Raw genomic sequence first — 9,696 nt, 5'->3', positions numbered from 1 at the left:
TTATGCAGTTGGTTCTTCTGTTGCTGGTGCCATCTGGTCACAAACATTATTCAAAAAATTGAACAAATATCTCGATACCGCTACAGCAACCAGTGTCTATACCAGTCCTTATGTTTTTGCAGACACTTATGCATGGGGAACACCACAGAGAGAAGGGGCCACAAAAGCTTATGGTGAAATACAAAGATTGTTAATGATTGTTTGTTTGTGTTTCGTTGCCCCAATGATTGTCGCATCATTCTTTATGAGAGATAAGCAACTTGGTAGAGAACAAAGTATAGAGGATGTGGAAGAGCAAGATGAACAAGATTCTTTGTTGAGCTTTATTAAGAGTCTTGGTGGAAGAAGAGGTAGAAACAGAAGTGAAAAGGCTTAGATAATTATTTCTTATTTTGCATAGTCCGTATATTGTATTAATAGTAACGTTAAATGAACGATTTTAGTTTAAAGTTTGAGTCAGTTGTAGTATTCTTCAGATATACTGAAGGGTGGTTCCATTATGGTTGCAAAACTTCTCTGTTTACAGGTAACAAACAACAGAAAATTAAAATGCCATGTGACTTGGTGTGTTAGGGCTACATCCCTGTTTGGTAGTGCAGAGCAAAAAAATAATTTTACTTCACTAACTGAGTGAGGAAGAGAGAGCGACCATATCGATATTGAAAAAAAAATTGTCAATTTCCAAAGCTAGTACCAAATAGTAACCACGGAAGTCAACAAAGAACCAGCATGCTTATTCCAAGAGAAGACCGTAAAAAGATCCACCAATACTTGTTTCAAGGTATGTTCATTTAGTCGACCACACGGGAAATCGTTTTAAGGAGAGTTTGTCAAGTGAATTGTTCAGAAGAAGATATTTCATTAGTATAGCGAGCTATGGAGACGGAGTAATACGAATCATACCAGGGACTATCAAGCTGTCCACTGAAATTCATGAACCAAATGAGATGATTTTTCACCGGCTTATAAAGTTACCCAGATTGCAAGAGTATCGGGGAGAGATCACCGATCAAACGGAATTCAAGAGTAAAGCTCCACCAATTATACAAAAAGAATGATCAGAAGACATATCGCGCTAGCTCCTCTATTGTGGGCCCACCATCTGAGAATCTTTTTCCCGTAATTCCTTATTCCAAGCACTTAATACTAACTAATTTTTAGAGGGTGTTGTTGTCGCCAAAAAGGATTTCAACCAACCAAAACACGATGAAATTGACACCAAGAACTTGTACGTTATCAAAGCTTTGCAAAGTTTGACTTCAAAAGGTTACGTCAAGACCCAGTTCTCATGGCAATACTACTATTACACCTTGACTGATGAAGGTGTTGAATTCTTGAGAAATGAATTAAACATTCCAGAAGGTATCTTACCATTGACCAGATTGAAGAATGCTCCAGCTGAAAGACCAAGACCAACCAGAGGGGGTGCTCCAAGAAGAGGTGCTTTCAGAGGTAGAGGTAGAGATTAGGTTAATTTCTGTATGTAATTTAAAATGAGGATAATTGTGTTTTAAGAAGATACAGATGTAGAATGTCTCTTTTGCTTGCAAAAATTGGAAGAGTTATAATTACGTTATAAAAGTGTTCAGGCAAATACCCCTACTAATACATTAACTATGACATGTTACTCACTTCAAACAAAAAATCAGAAAACCCAATCGTGGCCGTTCCAGATAAGTCCTTATCATACTTTTTGAATATATCTGTCAATTTTCTCAAATAAACCAACAATTCTATAAAAGAATCAAATTTCAATCGGCCGATTTCTCCACTATCTTTCAAACTATATTTAGAAAATAAATGTAGTACCAAGTCGATATCTAACTTATATCCAATTTGTTCGAGGATTTTTTGAAATTCCCCAAATGATACATCACCCGATTTATCTGTATCTGCTTGTATAAACAACTTTTTATAAGCTGACAAATACTTCCATAATGATACGAATTGGTCGAAATTTAGTGATTTGTTGGAACTGTATGATGATGACGATGATGATGCATCGCCTTTATTAGTAAACAAACTCATCATTAGCTTGATGGTCGAATCTTGGAATCTAGTGTGATCGAAATTTAATAACGCATATGACAATTCTTTAGCCGATATTCTACCTGATTTGTTAACATCCACTTTTTCAAAAACACTCCTCAATTCTAGCTCCAATTTCTGCTTTGAGGATAAAGGTTTCTCGTGTAAGGATTCCTTTGACTTGTTTACTGGTCTTTGCTGACGTGGAGGCAGCGACGTCACAGGTGGTGGTTTCTTCCCAACTGATCCACTATTACTATTTTTTTTTTGATAAGACTCGTACTGGTTTGGTGGCTGCTGGTACAATTGTTGAGAAGTGGGAATTCCCGTTGGTTGTGAGTGGTAAACGTGTGGAGGCAGCAGCTGTTGTGGTTGTTGTGGTGGTGGTACATTTTGGTATTGTTGAGGGTGCACTGGTTGTGCGTGACTTTGATAGACAGGCTGAGGCAGACTATATTGTTGTGAAACTTGCTGTGGCTGTTGTTGTGGTGGGGGCATTTGGTAAACCGGTGGTTGCTGGTACACCGCTTGTGGTGGGAAACCTGTATTTTGTGGGGGCTGTTGTTGACGATAATAGTCATTTGGAGGGGGCTGTTGATAGTATTGTTGTGGTTGATAGGAGGCATTTGAATGCGAGCTTGTATTTCTCGATTGATGAGGTGGCTTGTAATTGACTTTGGAGCTGCTTGAATTTGAGTGTATGCCTTGTTGTGCGTGCTTTTTATTATTGTACTGTTGTTGATGTTGTTGATACGATGCCTGTTGCGGGGTCGGCATTTGTGGTAAATCGTTCATATTGGGACGCGATAGTTTGTAATTTGGATATGCTAGTTCAAATCAAAGAGAATCTGTGAATCGATCTATGCTCTAACACCGTCAAAATTCTTATAGAAACCCTTGGTTATCATAAAAAAAACTTTGGTTGTGTATACACACGAAAGGAAACTTTTGTTCTGCAATTGAATTTTTTGTATGTCAGATTTACACGACATTAAAAATACGCTACCACGAGAGACATCACATTTTCATGTCATCTTTTTACAAGCCACTTTCTGTCAATTCGAATAAATACGACAAATGCGATATTATATAAAAATGTCATACATAACTTAAATAAAATAACTTCTCCATAGAACACCTTCAAGGTCTTGGATTTCGTCCTCTTTAAACACCTTACTGTCGACATGCCAACTGTCCTGTCTATCCTTTCTGAACCGTCCAAGCGTTTCCTTTGCAGTTTTCCCCACGAGACCAGGTATACCGGTGCTCTTATTTGCAAGTGTCGATAACAACAGAGGCATCCATTTTGGTGGAGGTGATGTAAATGGGAATGCGTTGATTAGGGCTCCCAATCCTAAAGTAGCACCATGTAAAGTTATATGATCTGCTGGAGTAATATTTTTGAAATTACGTTTATACTTTTCCCTTGTTTGATCCAATTGTTGTGAGTAAGACTCACTGAACTTTTTGACAATCTCATCCACCTCATTCAATGGTAGCATATGGATCAATCCCGCCAATGTTTCGGCCTCGGCTTCTCTAACTTCAACATGTTTATGATAAAGCAAAGAGTTTGTGATGTTGACAATCCTTTCACGTTGTTCCTTTGTCAATTTGAACAAATTTTTGAAAAATATGGTTTCGGTAAATTCACCAAGAACAATAGACTGGACAATGTTTAACTCTTTCTTTGAGTAAAATTCCAACATCACAACAACATCATTCAAATGATGGTCTGTGAAGGAGATTTGTGACGTCTTCTTCAACACCGTTATTGGATCAATATTTCCCAACTGACATACTTCTTTTAAGTTGATGAGTTCGAGAAGAAAGGGAACAATGTGGGTGGGAACGAGATCTTGAAGCAATATACTCAAATTGGTATTGAGCTCCTGTCTCAACCAAGTCAAAATCGTAGTAGCTGAATTGATATAATTGGAAACGAGAATTTCTTGTGGATTCAAGTGAACCACTTCGGCTCTCCATTTTTCAGTTTGTGCGAATAGTTTTGGGATCTCCTCAAATAGTTTACCCCTCTTTTCATACAACAACAACTCTTTATGATCATTACAACCTTGCACAAATGTTTTACAATCCTTGATGCACTCCACATAATAATTCAACGAGACCACTGCCATTAAAGAACCGATCTCGTTTCTTACCAAGTTGTACTTGTGATTCATATTTTCAAAGCAAAGGTCCAAAATTTTATCAGGGTCAGCTAACCTCCATGAGGTGGAAGAGATTACCGACTTGATATAACTTATCCTCGTTGAATCCTTAAAAGCAGAGTCAGAATTTGGATCCAACTTGAAATTGGCAATCTCTTCAATAACCTTGTAAAACCTCCTACAATCGGTATGAGCCGGAACCCAAAGGCAGAAAACACCCCATGTTGCCAGAGTTCCGGGTGATATATCATGCTCGAGAATCTTTCTCAAGTATTTGATAACAAACTCGTCTCTCTCCTCCCAGTACTGTGGTGCCGTGTGTTTAGAACTCAATAAAACTCCCGAAAATAACTCGCATGTAATAATGTTAGCGCTCTTCTCCTCACTGTCATAAATCTCATCAACAACTGACAATAAGTCTGAATATGCTAATTTAGGCGTGTAACCATTGGATATTAACAAGGCCAAAATTGCAATAAACATGACATCAGACACTTGAAAAGCACTGCTGCTTTCTGCCTCTGAAACCCACATCTTTACTATTCTCAAAAGCCATTCCTTGTCTATGGAATGGCCAAGTCTCCTTAATGCAGCTTGGTTTTCCTCACTCAATTTTAGGTTATTTCCCAGTTTTGCAGAAACTACCTCAATTTCATCACCCCAAAACAACCAACCCGAGTAAGGCTTTGTTTCCACAAAAAAATTAGGATGACTATTATTACGAAGTTCATTCACCCATTTTGACGTAAAAGATTCTCCATCGGTAGACTTTGTATCCACCACTTCCAAGCCTCGAGCCACATAGTCCATATCATACAAGTTTTTAAGCTCATAATCATACTGACTAAGCACATTCAACTTGTTCAAGACCCTAGTTATACTTTGTAGCGCATGTCTTGAAATTATTGGATGCTCAGTTGAAGCCTCATTAACAAACATCTCCAATATATTGCCTCTCGTAGGAATGTCCAAATGAGCTTGTATATTCAGCAATAGCTCCAGGTTCAGCAAAGTAATCTTCCAGTGAGCGACGTTTTCCTTCTCTTCAAACACTTTATCCTGGAGGTTCTCCAACTTTTCAAAATACAACTTACGTTTCTTTTCCTTAGCCAACTGAACCGCCTTGATCTCCAAATCAATGTACTGATCAGGAGGTCTTATTTGATCAATTGCTTCATGATCAATCAAGCACACATCACTGGGGGTACTAATTCCTCTACCAACACCAGCATACAAAGTCTGAGCTAGCTTATAAACTTTTGGATCATCCACTTTGAGACATCTGTAAAGTAATGCAACATACTTTTGAACATTGAGATAATCATTTTGCAATTTAGCCTTGATCCGACGCAACATAAAAACCTTTAAAATACTTTCAATCTGTCGATCATCACTTGCATCCAACGCCTTGGTGAGATTCTTAAATGTTGACCTGATGATATGATTGTATGACCCACTGAGTCTCCTCATACAATCTAATAAAACCTTCTGAGCAATACCAGCAATGTTGGTGTATGTGGAGCTAGAGAGCTTGATTACGTCTTCCAACAAAACCCGATCCAAATTAGTCTCTGACCTTGAAGTTGCATGTAATGCTACTCTGGCTTGATGGTACGCCTCCAATCTTGCTCCAATGGCAATACGTGTGAATGGCTTTCTCACCCTATTGATCGTTTGAAGGTATTGCACGTACCCGTAGTCAATCTCAGCGATACTGGGCTTGAGGAGTCTTTCTCTACCCACATCTGATATCCAGGCATTTGTTGCAAATAAAAGGTTCTTGAATATTTTAGTGTTGTCATGAAAATTACTGGCCAAAAATTTGTGAATCAAGTGCAAACTCCTTCCAATCAAGTGTCTAGTCTTGTGAATCTTCAAGTACAAGTCTCTGTGTTCTTTATGACGAGAATTATCACCAAAAAAGTAGCTGGATGTGTACAAACTTTTTTCTCTAAAAGTAATCGCCGGGTTCATTGATGACATTTGAATTCCTTCAATTCGTGGAGTTTCTCTACCAGATAACGCTTCAGGTGCGGTAGAGTCTGGTCTGTCTGGGACTCGAAAGTGACGATGAAAGGTATGCTTACCTTCTGGTGTGGACTTTGTAGTCTCGTCCTCTTCCTTCATCTCATGCTCATTAATTATCTCGTTCATTTTATCAAAGTCAGCAATATAATCAATGAGATCCTCATTGCGCAAATCATTCAAAATTTGTTGCATGTTCTCACTAACTTTGTCATCATACAAGAAGTCCTTTTGAGTGGACACATCTTTGATGTCTCTAATTTGTTTCAACAAAGAAAGTCTTTGTTGAATCGACTCAGCTTCGTGATTTAAATTTGGAATATCTTCCTCAAATGATGGATCCAACAAAAACGATATTCCACTTAATGAATATGCAAAATACAAAATATTCTTTCGCAAATCGTCAAGAATCGAAAGTGATGATTTGGATTGTTCCTGTTCGTAGTTTTTCATCAAGGCAATGACGTTTTTCGTGCATATGGTGATATGATCGTTGAAAAATTCGTATGCAAAATTTACTTCCTTTTCTGTTGGAATAAACCAGTCAAATGAAATATTTTTGAATCTATCTTTGGAGTCCCAAAAACCTCCCCAACAGCTTTCATCAACTCCATGCTCCTTTTCATACTCCGGAGATACCAATCGACTTTCATTGATTCTTATTTTGGTAACCGATTGCAAAACTTGGTTTACAAAGATCGTTGAAGGAAAAACGCATGGTCCTTTGACATGCTGCATAAGATAAGTTGAAAACTCCATCAATTCTTTGTGCATATTCACTAGCTGTGGCCCTGCGTTAACAACACAATTATCTAAAATTGTCAAATTCCAAAATAAAGCTTGGTCACGAGGAACAATCTCCTCACCTGTTCTTGAGACGCCAGCACCATTCTCATCAATCTCCTCACGAATCTTTTCAATTAAAATGCGTGCATTTTTTTTGAAGCATTTCGGATCACGTCTGACTATAGCACCACTAAGCTCAGCAACGATGTTTGCCTTTGTATGATGAACGTTGTTGAACACATACTCAAACCACTCATTCTTAAATGTACCAAAAATATCATCCGACATTGACTCAAAAATAACAAAGAAAAATTTGGGTAGGGAAATTGCCAAATCAAGTTCAAGACCAGAACTTTTGGTTGGATCTGGTAAATTTTCGAGCAAGGTAGGCAATTTTTGCACCAAAGACTTGAAAATCTCCTTGAATGCTGAAGTAGATGACACCAATGCAGCAACTTCTGTTTCTTTGTCCACCTCAAAGTCTTCAATATTCCCATTGTAAATCTTTCTCTTCAAATATTCAATATGATTCTGAATGAATTCCATTGCAAGTGAAGCATCGCCATACTCTTTGTTCAAATCATAAATGGGGGCGTAGTTACATATAGCGGAGAAAACCTCCAATGTCTGTAATGTCTTTTCCAAGTCATTAGAGTCAATTCCGGGTAAAATCAACAGCAAGATGCGCGTCAAATGAACTCGGAAAATGGGTGTTGAAACAATGGCTCTTGCCATAGAGTCAATCATCCTTAAAGCATTAATCACTCTATGTGTCGAAAGTACTCCTTCCAAGGACTCATATATGTCCAATAAAGTATAGTCCAAAACATAGTTGGGCTCAAGGAAGGATAAAAGTTGAAGTGCAGTCACATATTCGGCAGAAGCATCATCCCTTTTTGATTGTATACCAGTCTTTACTACTGGAAGCATAATCTTAACAAACTCTTTAACCACATTTGGGGAAATCTTCACTTCAGATGGAATATTGTAAAGGTTCCCATCAGGTTGAGTTTCTAAGTTATATCTCTTGTGAAATTGATAGATGAGTGCTAAAAGGGCTCTGGATATAGCCCTGGTCCACTCACCTGTATTTGATGGATGAATGTAGCTCTCAATTGCATTGATCAATGTTTTCAATAAGTATATAATACCACCTTCTTCCAAACTAGAGTCGCCAACGATTGAAAACACAATCGCAGACGCAAATCCATGAAAGTACTTCAGTTTCTTTGATGCGTATTTCTCATTTCTAATGCACAAACTGTTGATCAACTCATTGAATAGAAATTCCATTTGGTTTTGAGATAAGATACCAAATTTGCCCAATTCAACAATTTCTCTTACCTTTATGTCGTCGTGCATTCTAAACAACGTGGACATTACAATGACACCCAATCGGCCTGTGATGTGGTCATCAAGTCCCCTGCTTTTGTTGATTTTTAGCCACATGTAAAACAATGGGTTTAGGTAATGGCGGATATCGTATTCATCGCCAACGCCACCAGGAGTAAAGTTTATCGGCAACAACGAAAAAGATGAGATAGTCAATGCCGACGTATTCACAGAAAATTTGGAACCTAACTTTTCAAATATTATAGGCAAGCTTTTGGGGTCGAAAAAACAGGAAGCTTTAGAGGCCAATTTGCCCAATTGTTTCTGATCTTTCTTTTCAAAAGGGCCCAAAGCTTGATCAGGTGACGGAAATAAGAGCTGCAACTCTTTATACAAATCCTCCCAGGGCAATCTCAACCCTTGGTCGTAAAGTAATTTTTGATCCTTTGTTAAAATCTCAAAGACCCGGACATATGTTTTTATACCTATGTGTTGGCCACGACAAAGACACAAAGCAAAGTAAACTCGAGCCAATCTTATTTTCAACGAAACTGGCATGTCGTACTTCATCTTGAGCCATATCAACAATTCATGAGTCCATGTGCGCACTGTAACGACCGCAGCTGACTTGGGTGATCTTTTATGCTGTACAGTGGCATCTTTATCATTCTCGTCATCCTCTTCCTCCTCTTCGCCTTCATCGTCTTCTTCCATCTCTTCATCCGACGTTTCAAGTTCATCCGTCATGGGCTCGTCCTCATGTGTTTCAGCGGTGTTGATTTCGAATAAGTTAGTTTCCAAGGCAATATCAACATCTGAAATTGAGTCTTTCAAAGCAGCCAAGTCCTTGGCACTTATAGATAGTGTCCCTTGAATGTCCAAAGATTTGATGGCAATATACAAATGGGATACAATGTGGCTCAAAAATTTAGCTTGTTCCTCGGGGGATTCAATCCGATATGGCAACAACAGTGGTGGATTCAAAGTCCTGGGTCTGGATCTCGCATAAAATCTAGAGTTAGGATCCAATTGTAATTTTGCTAGTACATTGCCATCCTTTGGGTAATCCAAATTATAATACTTTTCCCTATAATTGACAATTGAATTGTACGATGGTCGTCTGGCAGTTACATGTTTTTGAACCGAGTCCCAAGTTGTAGGCGTAAATGACCTCGAATTATCGTCCAAATGAAAAGGATGCGCTTCGGGGTGTCTAAGCTGACTTCCAATTGACGTTGTCGTTCTTATCGGTATCGGTGATGACACACCTACCAAATTAGGGTCCTTAAACTTATCGTCCAGATTAGAGTTAGGATGTGACATTGAGTTCTAATTAAGTGGTATATGTATGTAC

General features: G+C 38.4%; 4 protein-coding genes across 4 annotated transcripts; 2 read left to right on the top strand and 2 right to left on the bottom strand. All coding sequences in view use genetic code 12, as the record gives it.

The window, feature by feature from the left end:
- On the top strand, positions 1-376 carry CORT_0C06910 (Rps10 ribosomal protein S10; the record flags this gene model as incomplete). The annotated part of the gene is made up of 1 exon (XM_003868919.2): positions 1-376. A coding segment is annotated over one exon (376 nt), but the record flags the coding sequence as incomplete, so codon positions are not given.
- Positions 377-729: 353 nt separating this feature from the next.
- CORT_0C06900 (Rps10 ribosomal protein S10) lies at positions 730-1,469 on the top strand (the record flags this gene model as incomplete). Its single annotated transcript, XM_003868918.1, has 2 exons — positions 730-781; positions 1,162-1,469. The coding sequence occupies 2 exons, from the start codon at positions 730-732 to the stop codon at positions 1,467-1,469; spliced, it is 360 nt and encodes a 119-aa protein (XP_003868966.1).
- Positions 1,470-1,614: 145 nt separating this feature from the next.
- On the bottom strand, positions 1,615-2,823 carry CORT_0C06890 (hypothetical protein; the record flags this gene model as incomplete). The annotated part of the gene is made up of 1 exon (XM_003868917.1): positions 1,615-2,823. One exon carries the CDS (start codon positions 2,821-2,823, stop codon positions 1,615-1,617), a length of 1,209 nt encoding a protein of 402 aa, XP_003868965.1.
- Positions 2,824-3,137: 314 nt separating this feature from the next.
- Positions 3,138-9,665, bottom strand: CORT_0C06880 (Blm3 protein; the record flags this gene model as incomplete). Its single annotated transcript, XM_003868916.1, has 1 exon — positions 3,138-9,665. One exon carries the CDS (start codon positions 9,663-9,665, stop codon positions 3,138-3,140), a length of 6,528 nt encoding a protein of 2,175 aa, XP_003868964.1.
- Positions 9,666-9,696: the final 31 nt, after the last annotated feature.

This window comes from Candida orthopsilosis, assembly GCF_000315875.1.
Source record: "Candida orthopsilosis Co 90-125, chromosome 3 draft sequence".
Taxonomy (NCBI): domain Eukaryota; kingdom Fungi; phylum Ascomycota; class Pichiomycetes; order Serinales; family Debaryomycetaceae; genus Lodderomyces; species Lodderomyces orthopsilosis.
Note: the sequence above shows the minus strand (reverse complement) of the source record. Positions and strands in the feature narration are given on the sequence as shown.